The sequence below is a fragment of the Pygocentrus nattereri genome, chromosome 9 (assembly GCF_015220715.1).
Source record: "Pygocentrus nattereri isolate fPygNat1 chromosome 9, fPygNat1.pri, whole genome shotgun sequence".
Classification (NCBI taxonomy): domain Eukaryota; kingdom Metazoa; phylum Chordata; class Actinopteri; order Characiformes; family Serrasalmidae; genus Pygocentrus; species Pygocentrus nattereri.
Genome location: NC_051219.1, coordinates 45,556,785 through 45,580,084, shown reverse-complemented (window position 1 = coordinate 45,580,084; position 23,300 = coordinate 45,556,785). Strand labels below are relative to the sequence as shown.

Below are 23,300 nucleotides of genomic sequence, written 5' to 3'. Positions count from 1 at the left end.
CAGCAGGGTGTCCAGATCCCCGCAGAAATCCTCCAGAAGACCAAAGACAGTGCCTGTTAAAGTCGCGCTGCTGGACGGATCTGACTATGAGGCTGGAGTGGAGGTACGGCAGCTGGGACTTGTGTTTAATGTGTGCTGGAAGTGGCTGGATTTCTGAGTGAATGGCTTCAAGCCCAGTTGTGGCGGGGGGGTCACACAGCTTTGCACCAGTGGTGCCTGCATCCGGTATCCTGAGTACTTTCCGATTAACCCAGTTGGCCCAGCTTCTGGTATTAAAACGTAAGTAGTACAGTACTGTTCAAAAGTCAGAGACCACCCTTCATTCAGTTCATTTCCAGCCCAAAAAAATAATTAATTTTTAGCATCAGGAAAAATAAATAAATAATAATAATAATAAAAAAAAATCACTTTTTAATTTTTTTTTTTTTTAATTTAAAATACAGCTTCCATTTTTTGGTGAGACTCGCTTTTAGCTGTTCAAAGAAATCTACAGGGATATTTTTCCACACCTCCAAAGTTCAGCCTTGGAAGTTTTTTGCATTTTCTGCTTCTTATGTTCCAAGTAATCCCAAACATATTCAATGATGTTCTTGATCAGCTACACGTCCTTTCAGACCCACAGCGCTGAGTGGTCTTCTCACAGTGGAAGGATGGACAGAAACACCTGTGGGTGTTTTCAGACCTGAAGCAGCTTGATGTTCTCCTCTCTCTCAGAGATCAAAGCTTTAAGCGCCATTTATCTGATGGGGGGCAGTTTAGCAGGTTTTGCGCAGTTTTTTAGAAGCCCCTTTTTCTCTATACCTCACGTTTTAGAAACTCCTGTTTTCCACTTCTTTACCTTTGGCTTTCCCCTTCCTGACACAAGAGGGTTATATAATATCTAATAACCTCATAAAAAGGGATATATTGTGCATAATGGCCATTTTGACTGGAATTACAATAGACGAAGGGTGGTCTCACAGGACTGTATGTAAATGATGGGCGCACAAAGGCTCCATTTGGAGTCGTCGCACTGGAAAAACTTGGAACGTCACCGCTGACACAATATGTACCGTTTAAGAAATACACTGAAACATCTGCGGTGTCCACTGTAGAGTCTGCATGCCACATCACAGCGGATACAGATCCAGGGTCAGTACCTTTTATTTATCTATTTTTTTACACTGTTTATATTTTTGGCAGCCAATCAAAGGATTTAATCCTTGAAAGGACTAAATATGCCACCCTGCAGATCGAATCAAGCGCTATTGAGTTATTCTTTGGCTCATTGCCTTCATCTTTTATACTGAACATTTCGCTTCAATAACTGGCAGAACTAAAAAAGCTAAATTTGTACGAGATCTGAGCGCAAATGTTAGTTGATCAGACTGTGAAATATCACCAAGTTAAAGTCAAGCTACTGTATATGACCTCTGTGGCCGGGGTTAAAGGGGATCTACAGCCTACAACTGGAGTTTAACATGTTATCTGATATGTCCTGCTGCATTCTGTAGTTTCGTCGATTGGACGGAATTCCCAATTTTATATTGTTTTCATGTTGTTAATTCATCATCGGGAACCACTGAGATTTCCTTTGGTGTCAAGCAGTCCTGACTCCCAGCCTGCCCACTCATCTATTGGCTACTCTGAATAAAATAGTATTTCAGTCTTTGTTCAACATAATATATACAGCACTGTGCGAAAGTCACCCAAGATACATTTTCAAAATCAAAAAAAGTGTTTATTTGCTGAGAAAAGTGTTAATATTAAAATAAATCACTATATATATAAAATAAACAGTGATGTTCTGGATGTTGGTGTGTTTGTTTACCCATCTCCAAGCCTCTCCTCCTCGAGGAAGCCCAGTATTATATGTAGTTAAAAAGCAGCTCCTGGTTTGACCAATCAGTGCTCAGTAAATTGAGCTCATGATGTCATTGATGATATTAACGAGTCTCTGTGGCGGCTGTGAAGGTGTCCAGGAAAAATATGGACCCGAGAAATTCTTGTTACTTTCTATTGTTTTTCTGTTTATTTGAATTATGAATATGACTTTATTCTAATGTATATAGTGATAAACTCCCTGCTGAGGGAAGCTGTTCAAACATTCGCTTAGACGCCTGAAACCTTCACACAGCGCTGCATATCAGGGACAAGTTCCCCCCCTTTAGCCAGAAAAAGAAGCCAAACTGAAGTGGCATCTAGGCAGTCAGGTGACCTTGCGAACTGTATCGTTTAGTTTTTGGCTATTTCAGTAGTTGATTCTTTTGATTGTTTTGATGATATGAAGACAGTTATCACAGTTAACTATCTGGTTAAATTAGCTTTCCTTCTGTGTTCGACAGTTAATGTTAAAAAATGTCTGCGCCAAGAGAAAATCCCCCCAGAGCCGTTCCAGCTTTCAGATGTTTCTTCCTTCACGATATGTATTATAAGGGTGTTTTCCTAGTCTTTAAACCGGAAATCCTCACTCCAGGCGCTACAGCAGCACAGCTGTAGGATGTGATTAGTCATTTCAACAGATGTAGTGATGGTTTAATTTATCAGCACATTTATATCTTATCAGCTCCACTTACTGTATAGCTGCACTCTGTAGTTCTACAGTTACAGACTGTAGTCCATCTGTTTCATACAGCAGCACTGCTGTCTGATCCACTCAAACCAGCGCAACACACCACCACCACGTCAGTGTTACTGCAGTGCTGAGAATGACCCACCACCCAAACAGTACCTGCTCTGTGAGGGTCCATGGGGGTCCTGACCACTGAAGAACAGGGTAACAGAGTATCAGAGAAACAGATGGACTACAGTCTGTAACTGTAGAACTACAGAGTGCAGCTATACGGTCAGTGGAGCTGATAAAGTGGACAAGGAGGTGGTCAGAATGTTATGCCTGATTAGTGTATACACACAACTTGATACTACTGTTAGTACAGGTGGCACGAGACCACTGAGTATCCCTGCTTATCTCCTGAGTATCAGTCGATACCCATCTGATATTTCTCTTTTAAAAACGAATAAGAAGAGCTGAACTAAAAGAAGGCGATGCTTAAACTACTCAAACACTCACTAGCCCACACGAAGGCGTACATACGTAGTTTATAACAGCACACACACAATGTGCATGTGGGCTGTTTCAGGCTTTCTCTCTCTCTCATATCAGATCCAGCATGTTCTGCTGATACCTGATATCAGGTCGTGCTATCTCTGATTGTTCCTATTATTGTGGGGACGTTTGCTGTGACTCACAGGCTTCTGGGTTTTTTTTTGTGAGTTATTCAAATAAGCACAAAGACTTCAGTACTGTTGTCAGCCCATTTCCCACATTCAGTGGCGTGTGGTCCAGCTGCGCCGTGTGAGATCTTTCTACCCACTGCTACACGGATCTACTGCGAGTCTCCTCACTGCAGAGACGGTACTGATCCGCTGTCTGCACTGAGCTGAACCACCTCACTGTACCTCCTCTCTGATCAATACACACTGTGCAGTCCATCATAACCACTGTGATGACACTTTCATTTCACTATGCACTTTACACTACAATAGTGATGCAACTCAAAGTTAGTCTATAATATGTGCTGTTAGACCTCCCACCACTCAGTGCCTGCTGTCTGTACACACAGCCAATCTCTCATAGGCCATGTAAATACGTAAATAGATACTTTTATACTTTATTTTATTTCTCTTCTACTTTAACTTCTGTCTAGATTTAGGTAGGTAGGCAGGTTCTCTATCACTCTCTCTCTATCTCTCTGTCTCTCTAGCACTAGCTCTGGACATTGTGGAAGACCTTCTGGCTAAAAATGCACAGCGCAATTTTCAATTATATAGATAGAGAAACAAATTTTTGCTATGCGGTACATTGGACTTCAAATGAAACATCAACTATGAGTTGTTTGCTCTAATTTGACGGCATTTACATCCATATTGGTTGGAATCACAGCTGTTTTAAAATATGATCTTGAGACCCAAAGTCATTTTAGACCCGTTAGATGTCTAGTGTGCATGAACTAATGATGCACCTACGTGCAGCTGATCAGGTAACAGTTGTCAAGTTATATAGAATTGTTGGGCTTTGTGTGTAAACAGGACTGTAATTCTTATATGACTCACCTGCTGGAATAAACCTTGAATTAAAGACTGCAAAGACAAAACAACGCAGGACTAATGATACTAACAATCTGCACTGTATAAGGGCGGCACAGTCTGTCAGTGCATGACTGCGGAATTGGCCTTCGCAATATGCAAACGAACCTCTAACCCATCACAGAATGTGATCGTTATTCTGTAGTCGCTTATATAAATCATGATCACCTTCAAATGATCCAGCAAACACGTATCTTTAGCAATGCCGCATCAGTGGTTCGCCAGCGCGTGGTCAGATTCACGACGTGTTCTTGAAGCACTTTCTCCACACATTGCAGCCCATCAGTGCACTTTAATCTCTTAACAATCCATGTTTATTTCATACAAAGGCTTATTAGTCAGTTACTACACTTCATTGCAAACTAACGGAGCTTTTCTTAGGACACAGAAGCGTGTAATGAAACGCTGGACCTGTCCGTGAGCCCAAGGCTTGTTAAGGGATTAATATACAGGTCATATGCAAAGGTTTGGATTATTAAATTACAGGTCGTCTTGATTTTCTAAGTGAAGATCAATCAACACATCCTCTACAGCAGAGGTTCCCAACTCTTTCTAACTCACAGTCCAGAGAAGTGACCAGAAAAGCTTCCCCAGCCCACAGGATTTTACTTAAAGTGCAGTTCTAATACAGTAACCAGCACAGCCTGTGAGCTGGGCCTGATTTTAAAAGATGACGACACGATAGACACTAAAAATAACCGAACATTTTCCAACTCATTTAACGAGATAGCTGGTGTTGATTGGCAGCTATGAAGTGCTGGATGACATGCTGAAGAAATGAAAGCAGGTCTGACTCAGCGCAAAGAGTCTCCATGCATATTTGTTTAACCTCCAGCTGAGGGCGTGATTCGTCTGGCTTGGAATCACTGATAATGTCCTGCACACCAAATGCTTCTTCTTGAACGGTGAAAATGAAACATTATTTATTTGCACTGTTGATATTGAATTTTCGCCGGTGACAGGATTCATTTGTGCCTTATTGCGGATGCTGTTAGCATCTCCAAGAACACCCGAGCTGTTTCCGAAAGCTCTTCTGAAGTTCCAGCTCCCGAGTGAGATAATAATACGCTCTGTGTTCCTTTTCCATTCAAATAATAATAATAATAATAATAATAATAATAATGATAATAATACTCTCTGTGTTCCTTTTCCATTCAAACTGGTAAGATGCCCACTCAGCGCCATCAGTTGCCGTTTTGTGAGGAGCAAAGAAAATCTTTGTCGCTTGAAGACTTTGTGCCCGGCTTTTGTTTCTGTTTGGGTTGGTGGCGGCTTCACTAGCAGGTGGTCCATCCTCAGGATCTTTCTTTTGGTTTGTAACCGTTGATCTGTGATGGATGAATTTTATAAGACGTTTAATAGCGTTTAATAAATGAGCTCCACTAGAAGATGTTGTATTTTTGCCAATAACTAGTCTTTATTTTAAATATTTGTTTAAATGTCTACATATTGTAACTAACTACAGACATACATACGTAGGTACATACAGACATACAGACAGATATATACACAGTCGTACATACATACATAGACATACAGACAGACGTACATACAGACATACAAACAGATATATACACAGACGTACATACATACATAGACATACAGACAGACGTACATACAGACAGACATACATACATAGACATACAGACAGACGTACATACATACATAGACATACATACAGACGTACATACAGACATACAAACAGACATACATACATAGACATACATACAGACGTACATACAGACATACAAACAGACATACATACATAGACATACAGACAGACGTACATACATACATAGACATACATACAGACGTACATACAGACATACATACAGACATACATACATAGACATACATACAGACGTACATACAGACATACAAACAGACATACATACATAGACATACAGACAGACGTACATACATACATAGAGGTACATACAGACGTACATACAGACATACATACATACAAACATACATACATAGACATACATACAGACGAACATACGTACGTACATACATAGACATGCAGAAAGTCATACAGATATACATACATACATACATACACAGACATACAGATATACATACATATGTGCATACAGACATATTCAGACATATGCACATACATACATACATAGACATACACACAGACGAACATACATACATACATACATACATACATACATATGAATTATCAATACTGAGTCAAGAGAATAAAGGAAATGGTTAAATATGATGTGCATGTGCTGCTGTGAGTCACCCTGTCAGGCCCACAGTCATCATTTAAAAGTCAAAAGGAAGGTCCAGCTTGATGTTCAAATACAAATGAACATTATACTGATGCAGATGTGAAAACAGTGGATACGACACTCATCCTCAGAAGTTTTGACTGAGTTCTGAACCTCATCAGGTTCATCTGCTCATGAAAATATGAAGCACAACCGTCTACAAAATGTTCCTCTTAGCCCTGAGTACAATTCCTCAGCTCCACTGTAGGGGCTCACATGACAGACTGGTTCAAAGCTGAAACTGGTTACAGTGTCTCAGCACTGGCGACACAAACACTGACTAAATGTTAGAACAGCTGGCAGATCCGGTGTAAACAATGCCTTATTTTCGTATTAGTGCTGATAAAAACTACCGTTCCATTATTCCAAGGGTAATAACGTGGGATTACAAATGTAATACATGTTATTACCCTTGTGTGATTACATAAGAGAGAATAGGCTGTTGCAACTGTTGAGATGCACTTGTGTAACTGCATGAGCTGTACTTCTGCAATCCCTCTGTAACAGTGACTAAATCATTAGTAGTTACACTGTTATTGCATATGACGCACACATGTAACTACACAGTTACTAGAGATACTGAAATATAAAGCTCAGCCAAAAAAATTGTACTGAACATGTTCTTGTTTAGAGCTTATATACCAGTTCTCTCATCAGCCTTGCAGCAACGTCTCCTCCTATAGAGGTGCGGTGGCGATGACAGATGACTGAATGTGTCATGCTCTCTGCAGTAGCTGTAGGGGGATTGTTTTTGGGGGAGGGGTGGCACGCATTGATAGGTGGAGAGCGCTCGTGCACAATTCCATCTCCAGGGAGCTCCACGCATTCGTCATAGATCAGAGCCATGGCAGCCTGCCTGCCCCGAGGCTTCCCTTAGCTGATGGATTATGAAGGCCTATAGCAACGCAGCACGTATATGGAACCTCATTCACTGCCCTATACTGTGTTCCTCCTGCTGCTGACCCCCATCAAGAAAGACATACTGTCAGGTCAAAAGGTCAGAGATCATCCGTAATCTCAATTAGCCGTGCTTAGATGAGTGTTGGATTTCGTGGGAGTTCATCAAACCTCATCATCTCTTTTTACATCTTAACGTCGAACACACAAAAAAGACGGTCCAGCTCGACGTTTAGGCCTCAAACGCAAAATCAACATCATAGTGATGAAGATAAGATGACCATAGTAGATCATCCACTACCGTCCTAGGAGGTCAGGTTATCTTTGAATTTTGGATAATCCGACATTCTTTATGTGCCGTGCAATTACACATCTTCACCAGAGAGGTCTCCAAATCCCTAAATCTTACACGGTGCAACTTTAAGAAGGTAGTAATCAAATAATAAGGGAAAAAGAGCCTAACTTTTTATTTGTAATGTTGTTTGGTGTTCTACGAGCACGGATGATACCCACAATATACTCGACTGAGGTCGGATAGAATGGCGTACTATTAAACCTTATAAATGTACCTTTTTATACCATCTGATAAACATTATCTGGCCTTTAAATGGCCAAATTTATGACAGAAATGAAAAGAAATGGTCCAAATGTGCTTGGAAAAAATGTCATGAAGCCAACTTATTATTTTTTCTCTATTTTTTGTGCCGTGGTTTCTTCTGAGACACTTGATCTGAACGTCATTGTGCAGCTCTACACGCTTAAAGGAGAATGCACATCAACAGACATCACTAGCGTCACACTGAGTGAAGGGGAAGAAGAAGGACCCACCCAGAGAGACCAAGGCCAGTTAATCTATAGCCACATGGCTGCGGGTTCGCCAGGGATTGACCTTGTGACCTCCCGGTGAAAGGGCCATAAGAATATTTTCCTGTAACAGAGATATTAGATTTGGTTACAGCAGCAACTTTATTTTTATGACGCAATTTGGCACAATAAAAATAACATCGTCACATTATCTGCCCTTAAATCAGAGGGGTAACAAGTTGGACCTCTCTGTGCACCCATTGGGAAAATTGTGCTTAAAAAAGAAGCACAAAGAGGTTGAGGGGCGGTTTGTTTACACGTGCATGTGTGTTGATGTGCACGAGGTGTGGCAGCACCTCTGGTGAGCGCGCTGACAGGATGCACTGAAGCAGCAGCTCATTCATATTCTGATAACCTTGATCAAAATGCACTGAATGAGATACGGTATTTGAAGCGATAAATTAAGTGCCTCTGGAAAAAGATCCCCACTGGTAATTGACTCCTCATTCCAGATTGATTCCTGAGCTCACACTCCATCGATAATGATGAACTGCAGGGGTTTCTGGCAGCGCAACTCTCTCTACGCTTCCCAAAACTATTTCATTATTTCTAAACACACTGATGCACAGACTGGATCACGCCATCGACCATGATCCGTCCATCAATGTATGCTTTTGGTGCAAAAGTGTTGCGTGTTTGGACCACCTAAAATTTTAGTATGTGTGTGGAAGGTCACACTGCTGGGCTGGAGCAGGAGTAACCCCGGCTGTGTGCAATGAAACAGGACCACGATGGAATCTGCCCCGGTTTATTCCCCTCTGAATGGCCAGCAGATAGCATGAGAACAGCGGGAGTCGCCCCGCCGATCTACCTGCTATTTTAAACCAATATGCTTTTTGCTCTATATGCACTGGTTACGGTACACGGGAGCCTACAGCAGGCACAGAGGTCCCAGAATCACCTTCTGAACAGCACGTTCCCTGGCTGTCATGGCTTTCTGTGGCTATCAGCGTGCAGAGCTGTATGAGGCCTATTTCCACCACGGAACATCACAAATAACAAAAACACGTGGTTTGCGCTAAAAATCACTTGAGATTTGTTGCTGAATTATATACAGCGGCATTTTAGGGCCACTGTCAATACAAATAAAAACAGTAAGCTTTGAGAAAGAAAAAAAAAAGTCATAATATTTAGAGAAAAAAAGTCGTAGAATTACGACATTAAAGTGGCAGTGATACCAGGACAGGTCGCAGTATTGTGGCCAAAGGCTTTGCAAAGGGAAGGCAGCGCCTCCTGGTGTTAAATGAGGGGGTTAAGTTACACTTTCATATGGATTCTTTGTTGTTGAAGGAGAATCTCAGGCAGGGTGGTCTACACGGCTATTGGGGGGCTACATCTCCCCCCATTCAAAGAGGGCATGAAGTTTTATCCACAGAGAGACGGGAGTGAGTGGAGCTCCGGCGCCAGGACAGCAACCGAGACCCCAACTCGCTACGGCTGTCCACCTACAGTTAGCCCCCCTACAGTACAGTTAGTCCTGCTACAGTTAGTCCCCCAATAGTAAGCCCCCCTACAGATAGTCCCCCAACAGTTAGCCCCTCTACAGATAGTCCCCCTACAGTTAGCCCCCCTACAGTTAGCCCCTCTACAGATAGTCCCTCAACAGTTAGCCCCTCTACAGATGGTCCCCCAACAGTTAGCCCCCCTACAGTTAGTCCCCCTACAGTTAGTCCCCCTACAGTTAGACCCCCTACAGATAGTCCCCCTACAGTTAGCCCCTCTACAGATAGTCCCCCTACAGTTAGCCCCTCTACAGATAGTCCCCCTACAGTTAGTCCCCCTACAGTTAGCCCCTCTACAGATAGTCCCCCAACAGTTAGCCCCTCTACAGATAGTCCCCCAACAGTTAGCCCCTCTACAGATAGTCCCTCAACAGTTAGCCCCTCTACAGATAGTCCCTCAACAGTTAGCCCCTCTACAGATAGTCCCTCAACAGTTAGTCCCCCTACAGTTAGCCCCTCTACAGATAGTCCCCCTACAGTTAGTCCCCCTACAGTTAGCCCCCCTACAGTTAGTCCCCCAACAGTTAGCCCCTCTACAGATAGTCCCCCAACAGTTAGCCCCTCTACAGATAGTCCCCCAACAGTTAGCCCCTCTACAGATAGTCCCTCAACAGTTAGCCCCTCTACAGATAGTCCCTCAACAGTTAGCCCCTCTACAGATAGTCCCCCAACAGTTAGCCCCTCTACAGATAGTCCCTCAACAGTTAGCCCCTCTACAGATAGTCCCCCTACAGTTAGCCCCTCTACAGATAGTCCCCCTACAGTTAGCCCCCCTACAGTTAGGCCCCCTACAGTTAGTCCGCCTACAGTTAGCCCCCCTACAGTTAGGCCCCCTACAGTTAGTCCCGCTACAGTTAGGCCCCCTACAGTTAGTCCGCCTACAGTTAGCCCCCCTACAGTTAGGCCCCCTACAGTTAGTCCCCCTACAGATAGTCCCCCTACAGTTAGCCCCCCTACAGTTAGCCCCTCTACAGTTAGCCCCTCTACAGTTAGCCCCTCTACAGATAGTCCCCCTACAGTTAGCCCCCCTACAGTTAGCCCCCCTACAGATAGTCCCCCTACAGTTAGCCCCTCTACAGTTAGCCCCTCTACAGTTAGCCCCTCTACAGATAGTCCCCCTACAGTTAGCCCCTCTACAGTTAGCCCCTCTACAGTTAGCCCCTCTACAGTTAGCCCCCCTACAGTTAGTCCCCCTACAGTTAGCCCCTCTACAGTTAGCCCCTGTAGTTGGCCCTAAAACGCTGTTTTACTTGTGTAACGTCTAGACTATGTTCTTTTTTCTTATACATGTCACTGTAAACTTTACACAATAAAATGAAAGGAGCAAATAAAAAGAGCCTGCCTCACACATCAGCATGCAGAAGAAGAAATAGGGCGAGTCTGAAGCCTCACTGTTATTTTCCCTCTGAATGCCCAGCCTACATGACCCGTCTTTCAAAATAAATGTCCCCTGTGGCTTATTGACAAAGTGCGGAATTAAGTACCGCAGAAACCCTCTATTAATAGACATATTCATTAAAATCCTATTAGTACAAATCCAGTGAAACAGCCCAGTCAGCGTTAAACCTGCTGGTTTTTTATCACGTCTTACCTGAAACATAAACCAGAAACCAGCTCAGACTGGGCTGAACACCAAAATCAAAAACTCAAAAAAGTTCACAGATTACAAAGAATAAAACGCGCTCCGTTCAGAGCTGGTCATCCACGGCAAAGAATGATTATTTTTGAATTATATTTGGTGGCATATTTGGATGTTTCAAGCTCTGAGGCTGATGGTATCAGCGTTCTAGGGTTCTTAGTGGTTTAATTAATATGCTGCGTTCTGCGTAATGAGCAGATTATTGTTTTCTCAAATGGTATCAGAGCTGTAGTGGAGAGGTTCTTGGGTATTGTACCTCCTCTTGATACTTGCCGTAAACAGAGATTATAAATGCCGTGTCTAATTTCCCTGCTAGAAACCAGGAAATGATGCCACACAGCCAACTGTTTATCACCTTGTTGATCTGCTGCTGCTCCAACCGAATGTGTCTGTGTTGACTGTCACAGGAGTGCGAAGGCAAAATCAGAGCTTTTCATCACAGTTTCTTGTTTTCATCATCATTCAGACGATCTCTAAGGTCTTTGTTGTTGTCCTATTTAATTCTGTTTCTTTTTTCTCTGAAAATGGTCAAAAATTGCATCTTTGCTTTTGGACAAAACACAAAGATGCTATATTTGACCATTTGAGGCTGAAATGTTTCGGTGGATGAAATACTGGTGCATCCCCATCTTTTCCATAAGCAACAGGAATGCAGGAAATTTAAATTCTTGGTCTAAACCAAAGCTGAGGGCACAATAGGACAAACATTGCTGACCTAAAAACACTGGCAGTAAATAACTGTTTACAGTAAACTCGCTAGAATTATTAGAGCATATAGAGTAACCCTGGTCCTGGACACATTCTCCCAACACACCTGAGTCAGCTAATCCAGGAATTAACAAGTGGCTTATTGTAGTGGGACTACATGCACGTAATAGTCTGAATTTTTCAGTAATCCAATCAATACACTTGAATAATCAGAAGATGGGAAACTCCAGGGCTACATGAGCCAGACAGTAGTCAGATTTCAGCTTTGCAACCAGCCAATAAACTCACAGAAGACGACGTGGCGTAAACATAACGTATAACTCAAACTTCATGACGCGCCACTTTCCTGAGACTATGAACACACATCCTGGTTTAGACAAAGTGTAAGTAAATCTTTTGCTTCGCGTTTGGTTTCAGCGCCGCTCCAAAAGAGTTTTACTGTCATCTTGCGGCAGCAGTACTTGCTCATTCCAGGTACTCCAGTTTCCCAGTTTTCACACATGCCCAGACTGATCGGAAAGAAATCAGAGTAAGAGTTCACCGTAATCTGATTACGGAGCTCTTTATCTTTATCAGCCTCTTGATCAGATTTCCTAATCTGATTTCTAGATGGGAGTATGGTTCACGTGACCGTTTGACTAATGGGATAACTGCAGAAATCCGATTATGATCAGATTATAGAGTGTGTGTAATTTTTCCCATTTTTTTCTTTTCTCAATGAACCCAAAAGTGCCATTTTTATCAAGTGCTGGCCGAAAATGTCCAGCGGTTGAAATTTCAGCGCAGCCCTAGTTCGCATGGTGGAAAAATATTTGTTGTTTACAACCCGTCGTGGCTGGATTAGCTCCAACAGCGTAGTCCAGTTACATAGCAACAGGTTGAGAAATGAGGTGTTACTAGGACACCAGCTTTGGGTGGGCATGTGAAGTATTTAGGTGGGCAACAACAGCGTTGGTTTTCCTAAATAGGCCATGTAAACGACGACGTAGTTTAATGGGGGTGGGCAAAAGGAATACAGTTACATTATCCGATTTCAGTGGAGGGGGTCCAGGACTGCTACCAGGACGAAAACCTTTCGTTGGATGGGCAGATAATTCCCCAGCCCACCTGTAGACACACACCTGCTACTCAACAGCACATTTGTGGGTGGAGCGCAGAGAGCTAAATTCATTGGGTGATGAGATGGTTGGTGTTTAGTGCAGACATGATGCCATAATTAGCCGGTTATGCATGAGTGGATACACAGAGTACTGCGCAGAACCAGTACCTAAAGCAAATGGCAGAGAGAACGTAATGCTTATTTTTAGAGTAACACCCTCAATTTCTACACTTAAGGGTGACACATCCATATCAGCCTTAGCTTAAATATTGGCAGATGTAGACATGGTGACACTGCTCGGCTGCTGCTGGCGTGTAATTTTCATACTGGCACATGCATATTTATGCCCTCCTCTTTTTAAGAAGAGCCCATTTCACTTGCTTACTGATTAAGCAGGCAAACTCCTTCCATGAATCACCCTTGGCAACAAGTGTGGCGGAGCCTCTTGTGTAGGGACTGCGACGAGGGTGCAAATCTCATCTGCGGTTTTGGATGGGCTTCAACGCTTGGGGAGCCGTCGGAATCGACTGCCTCGGTCGGCGAGAAATATTAAACTGCCCTGAAATCCCACTCTAATGTGCTCGGGTAATTGAGGGCCTCCCTTGGTAACTCATCCATGTCTGTTGCATTTCTAAGAGCTTTTTCTTTTCTTTTCTTTCTTTTTTTATTTATTTATATTTTTAAAGATTCTTCATGTATTGGTAACTGTTCCCCCACCTTCTCTCTCTCTCTCTCTCTCTCTCTCTCTCTCTCTCTCTCTCTCTCTCTCTCTCTATTTTGGGGGGGGGGGGGGGGGATCACGAAGCCTTGTGCTTCAGCTATTAGAGATTGGGAGGAGACTCACGCTCACAAAAAAAGGAAAAAAAAAAACCCTCCACTTCTGTTTCCATGGAAACAGCTGCTCTGTCTCCCTGTCGCCGCGGGAACCAAGCTCCCTGGGAGGCGAATGCTCGGTGTCTTTGTAGACGGGCATTGCTAAAGCCGGCGTCTTAATCACCCCACCTCTGCCACGCTTTTGTGCAGAATAGCCGGGTGTGGCCTTGAGGTGGTCCGCATGCTGGGCCCTGACTGCATAATAGAAATATAATATGCGTAACCTTAAAGCTTGATTTTATTCATGATGTGCGCGTCTGCTTAAGCTTAGCACTTCTGCTCTTAAGTCCATTGTGCAGTACTGCTCAGTTAGGGTTAGAGTTAACAACCAAGAGTGATGAGATGTCGAAGTTAGATCATACATGATAATGTTGGGCTATTTTCAGGTTACAGTGTCTGTCTATTCCTGACCGTTCTACTTAGGAATTCCACTTAGTGCCTTTTATTCCCAAAGAAAGGGGCCCAAGCACTCTGACTGTAAAATGAGCACACGTTATTTTTTTACGGACAGTTTTGTTAATCATCAGTTTCAAATTTGCCATATCTGTACGATCAAACTCACATCTCGTAGTAGTTTGTGTAAATTTGAGCGTAATATTTTTATAACCTGAAAAAAAATCCAGATTTGTAGTGAAACTATCAAAACGACTGTCTATAACATTTATAGCATCAGCAATAAAATTAAAAATAGAAAATAATGAAGAGAATACAAATAACTCTGCAGTGAAGTGGTCACCAACGTAAAGAAAGGCTATGACTATAAGGGCCCGGTCAAGACCAGAAGGTAGCCGGTTCGATCCCCTGAGCCAACAAGAAATGACCGGAGTGCCCTTGAGCAAAACGCCTAACCCCCAAATGGTCCCCGGGCGCAGTGGATAGGCCTGCCCGCCGCTCTGTGCAAGTGCGCTCACTGCCCCCTAGTGGGTGTGTTCACTAGTGTGAGTGTTTCACTGCACGGATGGGTTGAATGCAGAGGTCCAGTTCGTCTGTATGCAAGCGCAGTTGGTAAATGGTTATACCCCCTATAAGATAAAACAGGGCTTACCTGGTACAGTAGAGCTCCTATAATGCAGTATTACTGCTCACAGTCAGTGTTTTATCAAAATAATCACACAACACACACAGTCACTTCACTTCACAGCCTGGAAAAAGACCATTTCCTTCAAATGAAGCTTTGTTATCATGGGACAGTTTCCTGAATTAGACGCAGAGCGTTTTTTTTTTTTGTACATCACTCAAAATCAAATCTGCACTCGCTTCTACTCAGCTGTGACGAATAAGGTCCAAAGTGATCGATGAAGATCATGTGAAAGGAGGGGGTTCATCTTCTACACTGGCTTCTCAACCTCTCTTATTTCCTTTCTTTCTCCGGTGTGTGCTGAGACAGAAGTCCTGTAAGGGGCAGGCCTTGCTGGATATGGTGTGTGAGCACTTGAACCTGCTGGAGAAGGACTACTTTGGCCTGACCTTCTGTGACGCGGACAGCCAAAAGGTACATTTCCTCACATTTCTGAATCTCTTGTGAATAACTGCTGTGTGCACGCTGTTGCTGCTTTTGGCTTGATCAATATGTCCATTACAGTGATAACAAAAGCATGTTTTAATTAAGTATTCGTTATTTCCCCCTCGCACACCACAGTTAAAAGTTTGGAATCACTGTTTTCAATAACATGAAACCAGTTTATTGCATATACATGTAAGAAATAATTATGTACTGTATAATTTTATAGGTTTCGACTTATTTGTAGGAAGCTGTCAAGGAAAAAGGACCGGTCGATATCTGGAATAGTGAACGGAGGTGATTCCATGATAATTGAGAAAGCTGAAGACAAAGTTCTGATAAAATTGCTACGTATTTGTAAATTAGTGATCCAATCCGGAGGCAGGTAATTCATTAAAGGTAGACATTTGCAGTATTTTAATCAGAACTTGCCGTTCTCAAAAACCTGAAACATTGAATGAAAAAAAATCTTCTGATGTCTAAACTTTTAATCTACTCTGTATAAGTTCTTATTAAAAACAATAACAGCTATTAATGACAAGTGATTCCAAGCTAAACAGTGGCGCAGCTTATTAAAACAAGCAAAAACGGTCAAAAGTACAGATTCTAAACCAGGGGTATTTAATTAAAATTCAAGGTCCAGTTAGAAAAAATGCTCACAAGCGAAGGTCCAGAACATCAGAACGTCTGACCTGCATCACGACTCAGTGCCATATACTGTTTACTGAAGTAGCCGAGTAGAAAAATCAGCATCTTATACAGTCGACAGCTGAATATCAGATCAAATAAAGTCCAGTTCAGTCAGATTCCACCAACATTTACTGAACGTCAGATCAAATAAAGTCCAGTTCGGTCAGATTCCACCAACATTTACTGAACGTCAGATCAAATAAAGTCCAGTTCGGTCAGATTTCACCAACATTTACTGACCATCAGATCAAATAAAGTCCAGTTCGGTCAGATTTCACCAACATTTACTGAACATCAGATCAAATAAAGTCCAGTTCGGTCAGATTTCACCAACATTTACTGAACATCAGATCAAATAAAGTCCAGTTCGGTCAGATTCCACCAACATTTACTGACCATCAGATCAAATAAAGTCCAGTTCGGTCAGATTTCACCAACATTTACTGAACGTCAGATCAAATAAAGTCCAGTTCGGTCAGATTCCACCAACATTTACTGAACGTCAGATCAAATAAAGTCCAGTTCGGTCAGATTTCACCAACATTTACTGACCATCAGATCAAATAAAGTCCAGTTCGGTCAGATTTCACCAACATTTACTGACCATCAGATCAAATAAAGTCCAGTTCGGTCAGATTTCACCAACATTTACTGAACATCAGATCAAATAAAGTCCAGTTCGGTCAGATTTCACCAACATTTACTGAACATCAGATCAAATAAAGTCCAGTTCGGTCAGATTTCACCAACATTTACTGAACATCAGATCAAATAAAGTCCAGTTCGGTCAGATTTCACCAACATTTACTGAACATCAGATCAAATAAAGTCCAGTTCGGTCAGATTTCACCAACATTTACTGAACATCAGATCAAATAAAGTCCAGTTCGGTCAGATTTCAACAACATTTACTGACCATCAGATCAAATAAAGTCCAGTTCGGTCAGATTTCACCAACATTTACTGACCATCAGATCAAATAAAGTCCAGTTCGGTCAGATTTCACCAACATTTACTGACCATCAGATCAAATAAAGTCCAGTTCGGTCAGATTTCACCAACATTTACTGACCATCAGATCAAATAAAGTCCAGTTCGGTCAGATTTCACCAACATTTACTGAACATCAGATCAAATAAAGTCCAGTTCGGTCAGATTTCAACAACATTTACTGACAATCAGATCAAATAAAGTCCAGTTCGGTCAGATTTCACCAACATTTACTGAACATCAGATCAAATAAAGTCCAGTTCGGTCAGATTTCACCAACATTTACTGAACATCAGATCAAATAAAGTCCAGTTCGGTCAGATTTCAACAACATTTACTGAACATTAGATCAAATAAAGTCCAGTTCGGTCAGATTTCACCAACATTTACTGAACATCAGATCAAATAAAGTCCAGTTCGGTCAGATTTCACCAACATTTACTGACCATCAGATCAAATAAAGTCCAGTTCGGTCAGATTTCACCAACATTTACTGAACATCAGATCAAATAAAGTCCAGTTCGGTCAGATTTCACCAACATTTACTGACCATCAGATCAAATAAAGTCCAGTTCGGTCAGATTTCACCAACATTTACTGACCATCAGATCAAATAAAGTCCAGTTCGGTCAGATTTCAACAACATTTACTGACAATCAGATCAAATAAAGTCCAGTTCGGTCAGATTTCACCAACATTTACTGAACATCAGATCAAATAAAGTCCAGTTCGGTCAGATTTCACCAACATTTACTGAACATCAGATCAAATAAAGTCCAGTTCGGTCAGATTTCAACAACATTTACTGAACATCAGATCAAATAAAGTCCAGTTCGGTCAGATTTCAACAACATTTACTGAACATCAGATCAAATAAAGTCCAGTTCGGTCAGATTTCAACACCATTTAATGAACATTAGATCAAATAAAGTCCAGTTCGGTCAGATTTCACCAACATTTACTGAACATCGGATCAAATAAAGTCCAGTTCGGTCAGATTTCACCAACATTTACTGAACATCGGATCAAATAAAGTCCAGTTCGGTCAGATTTCAACAACATTTACTGAACATCGGATCAACTAAAGTCCAGTTCGGTCAGATTTCACCAACATTTACTGAACATCGGATCAAATAAAGTCCAGTTCGGTCAGATTTCACCAACATTTACTGAACATCGGATCAAATAAAGTCCAGTTCGGTCAGATTTCACCAACATTTACTGAACATCAGATCAAATAAAGTCCAGTTCGGTCAGATTTCACCAACATTTACTGAACATCAGATCAAATAAAGTCCAGTTCGGTCAGATTTCACCAACATTTACTGAACATCAGATCAAATAAAGTCCAGTTCGGTCAGATTTCACCAACATTTACTGAACATCAGATCAAATAAAGTCCAGTTCGGTCAGATTTCACCAACATTTACTGAACATCAGATCAAATAAAGTCCAGTTCGGTCAGATTTCACCAACATTTACTGAACATCAGATCAAATAAAGTCCAGTTCGGTCAGATTTCACCAACATTTACTGACCATCAGATCAAATAAAGTCCAGTTCGGTCAGATTTCACCAACATTTACTGACCATCAGATCAAATAAAGTCCAGTTCGGTCAGATTTCAACAACATTTACTGACCATCAGATCAAATAAAGTCCAGTTCGGTCAGATTTCACCAACATTTACTGAACATCAGATCAAATAAAGTCCAGTTCGGTCAGATTTCAACAACATTTACTGACCATCAGATCAAATAAAGTCCAGTTCGGTCAGATTTCAACAACATTTACTGACAATCAGATCAAATAAAGTCCAGTTCGGTCAGATTTCAACAACATTTACTGAACATCAGATCAAATAAAGTCCAGTTCGGTCAGATTTCAACAACATTTACTGAACATCAGATCAAATAAAGTCCAGTTCGGTCAGATTTCAACACTATTTAATGAACATCAGATCAAATAAAGTCCAGTTCGGTCAGATTTCACCAACATTTACTGAACATCAGATCAAATAAAGTCCAGTTCGGTCAGATTTCACCAACATTTACTGAACATCAGATCAAATAAAGTCCAGTTCGGTCAGATTTCAACACCATTTACTGAACATCAGATCAAATAAAGTCCAGTTCGGTCAGATTTCACCAACATTTACTGACCATCAGATCAAATAAAGTCCAGTTCGGTCAGATTTCACCAACATTTACTGACCATCAGATCAAATAAAGTCCAGTTCGGTCAGATTTCAACAACATTTACTGACCATCAGATCAAATAAAGTCCAGTTTGGTCAGATTTCAACAACATTTACTGACCATCAGATCAAATAAAGTCCAGTTCGGTCAGATTTCACCAACATTTACTGAACATCGGATCAAATAAAGTCCAGTTCGGTCAGATTTCACCAACATTTACTGAACATCAGATCAAATAAAGTCCAGTTCGGTCAGATTTCACCAACATTTACTGAACATCAGATCAAATAAAGTCCAGTTCGGTCAGATTTCACCAACATTTACTGAACATCAGATCAAATAAAGTCCAGTTCGGTCAGATTTCACCAACATTTACTGAACATCAGATCAAATAAAGTCCAGTTCGGTCAGATTTCACCAACATTTACTGACCATCAGATCAAATAAAGTCCAGTTCGGTCAGATTTCACCAACATTTACTGACCATCAGATCAAATAAAGTCCAGTTCGGTCAGATTTCAACAACATTTACTGACCATCAGATCAAATAAAGTCCAGTTCGGTCAGATTTCACCAACATTTACTGAACATCAGATCAAATAAAGTCCAGTTCGGTCAGATTTCAACAACATTTACTGACCATCAGATCAAATAAAGTCCAGTTCGGTCAGATTTCAACAACATTTACTGACAATCAGATCAAATAAAGTCCAGTTCGGTCAGATTTCAACAACATTTACTGAACATCAGATCAAATAAAGTCCAGTTCGGTCAGATTTCAACAACATTTACTGAACATCAGATCAAATAAAGTCCAGTTCGGTCAGATTTCAACACTATTTACTGACCATCAGATCAAATAAAGTCCAGTTCGGTCAGATTTCACCAACATTTACTGAACATCAGATCAAATAAAGTCCAGTTCGGTCAGATTTCACCAACATTTACTGAACATCAGATCAAATAAAGTCCAGTTCGGTCAGATTTCAACACCATTTACTGAACATCAGATCAAATAAAGTCCAGTTCGGTCAGATTTCACCAACATTTACTGACCATCAGATCAAATAAAGTCCAGTTCGGTCAGATTTCACCAACATTTACTGACCATCAGATCAAATAAAGTCCAGTTCGGTCAGATTTCAACAACATTTACTGACCATCAGATCAAATAAAGTCCAGTTTGGTCAGATTTCAACAACATTTACTGACCATCAGATCAAATAAAGTCCAGTTCGGTCAGATTTCACCAACATTTACTGAACATCAGATCAAATAAAGTCCAGTTCGGTCAGATTTCACCAACATTTACTGAACATCAGATCAAATAAAGTCCAGTTCGGTCAGATTTCACCAACATTTACTGTCAGTTTCCTCTTTTTAGATCACGTCAGATCTAAAACGTTTTAGATGATGTGTAGCATCACTCACTCGAGTCTCAGAGCTCATCATAAACAGATCTGATTGGCTGACCAGTGTCACGTGCCATTTTTACAATGAATGTGATTGGTCTGTGAGTCTCCCGGGCTGCTAAAGCTACTGCAAAGGCTAGAAAAGCTACCCTGATTAAACCAGGACCACCCAGTCAAAATTAAATAGTTCTCCATAGTTTATTGATTCAAGTTTGCGCGTCAGGACATTTATGCATTGAAATGCTGGTGGTGAGGCTCAGATAATCACTCTACAGAAATAAGTAAAAGTAAAATATGAAAAATAAATTGAAATATATTAAAATAGAGAGAAATCTACACAAAATATAAAGACAGTATGTATTTTATGTGGCTTGGTGTTAAAGTGTTATTGTCCATAGCAGAGATGATGTAATAATAATGCTGACAGAGTGACTGAGCGAAGTGGTAGTCGGGGACGGACCCACAGCTTCACAGCTTGTTCAGAAGCCTGACAGCCTGGGGGTGGAAACTGCTCATTAACCAGGTTGTTCCAGTCTGGATGCTGCGGAATCTGCTGCCTGATGGCAGGATGGTGAACAGGCCGTGTGTTGGGTGGCTTCTGTCTGACCGGATCTTTTTGATCCTCCTGAGGCAGCGGGACGGGTAGACTGGTAGTTTGTTGCCTATGATGGCTTCTGCCGTCCTCACCGCTCCTCAAAGGGCCTTGCGGTCGCAGGCAGAGCAGCTACTGTACCAGACAGTGAAGCAGCCCGGTCCAGTTAGCCCGATCTCTCCACCTCAGCCAGGGGAATGGCTAGAGCGCAGCTCTCCTCATCTACTGGGAGTTTCTCAGCAGGTGAGGTGTTAGTTGCCTCAAAATGAGCATAATGAGCATTGAGTTCATCTGCAAGTGAGGAGGAAGAGCCCCTATCACAGATCACACCTACTTTGTAGTTAGTGATCAGATCAGAGCCAAGATAGTTGTATTATTATTATTATCGGTCATAACTCCAGGTCCGCAGAGGTGACCAGGTCTGGGTGACCTCTGTCCTAAACTTCTGTTTCAAAAGTGCAGACACCACATTGCTGTTTGTATGTAAAAGAAGTGACACCTTTGCTGTAATTTAGATTATTTTGATTAGCTGGAAACGCGTTGTTGAAACACAACCTTGATTTCTTCCTTTACATTTTCATTTTTGTTATTCCTTGAAACCAAAACGAACAGAGAAAAGACAAACGAGCAGATTTGAACCTGTCGATTCAGAATGTAAATGGCATCTAAATGTAGTATAATTATGCAATTATCTAATTACATTTAAACATCGCAGTAAAACAAAAGTATTAACTCTTACTAAGGGTTCACTGTCACCATATGCTGTCAGTCTCTCAATTCTCAGGCCCAGTAACGCTGTTATCCCCCGAGTGCTTTCACTCTTTCCAGAATTTTGCATGCATACTAACTACCGCCAACACTTTCCCCTAAGATTCCCTCCTGCTAATGCAGCCTGCTCTCTATAAATAACTGTAGCTCTGCTGGTTCTGTCATGCCCATAGACTGCCACTGCTGGAGATATCGTGTCTTGCAGAGAACCCTTGTATATAGCCCAGGCTCCACAGTGAGTGTTTGATTGATGGTGGTCTACCCTGTTTCAGGTGGACCCCTGCTCTAGTTCAACTCTAATGATGGTTCTCCCTCAGTCTCCACCATGCCATTTTGCCATTTTGCCCATCGGAGGCTTCTTTACACGCTGCTACAGTGAGAAATCTCTTGGCCTTCGCTGCCGGAAACCCACCGAGTGGAGTCAGTGGTAGCCAGAAAGCGAGTGAGTTTCGTCAGGTGTTGGCGGCAGCGGTGCGCGGCACTGACAGCCAGTGAGATGAGAAAGGAAAGGTGTTTTTTGGGAGAGTAAGCAGCCAGCGGGAAGCTGCTAACAGAGCAAAGCTGTTTGCTGTTTCACTCGTCGGCCACGCTTTGAACCACACACAGCTCACGGCGAGACTAAGACGTGTCTCTCATGAAGTGTTTTTACCGGTTTAGGGACTTTAGTCGATTTTCAAATGGGGCAGCTGTCATTTTTATGGCATGTAATAACATTTTTGGCATGGAATATAATTTTTCTATAGGCACTAAATCTGTACAGTGCACTGCGTCAGTGTTTATTGCTGCTGTGGGAACAAAACCTTGTATCTCTGTTTTTTGGGGGGCAGTCGTGGAGGTTAGGGAACCAGCCCTGTGACCGGAAGGTTGTTGGTTAGATCCCCTCAGCCGACGGTCCATGACTGAAGTGCCTTTGAGCAAGACACCTAACCCCCAACTGCTCCCCGGGCGCTGTGGATAGGGCTGCCCACACCGCTCCGGGCAAGTGTGCTCACTGCCCCCTAGTGGGTGTGCTCACTGGTGAGCATGTATGTGGGATGGGTTAAACGCGGAGGTCTAATTCCACAGTGTGCAAACAGTTGGCTGAAGGTTCTGAATTCAATTCAATTTCTGTTTTTCCGTTTTTGACATAATTTGAAAACACCTGTTCTTTACATTGT

General features: G+C 41.9%; 1 protein-coding gene across 6 annotated transcripts in view; it reads left to right on the top strand.

Moving 5' to 3' along the window:
• si:dkey-178k16.1 (band 4.1-like protein 1) overlaps nt 1-23,300 on the top strand; it is a 106,246-nt gene that overhangs the window by 41,825 nt on the left and 41,121 nt on the right. For all 6 annotated transcript variants that reach the window (XM_017715888.2, XM_037541341.1, XM_037541340.1 and 3 more), the window contains exons 3-4: nt 1-103; nt 15,380-15,484. The exon at nt 1-103 is cut by the window's left edge and continues 62 nt beyond it. In XM_017715888.2, coding sequence (XP_017571377.1) covers nt 1-103; nt 15,380-15,484 — 208 coding nt within the window. The remainder of the gene's footprint in view (nt 104-15,379; nt 15,485-23,300) is intronic.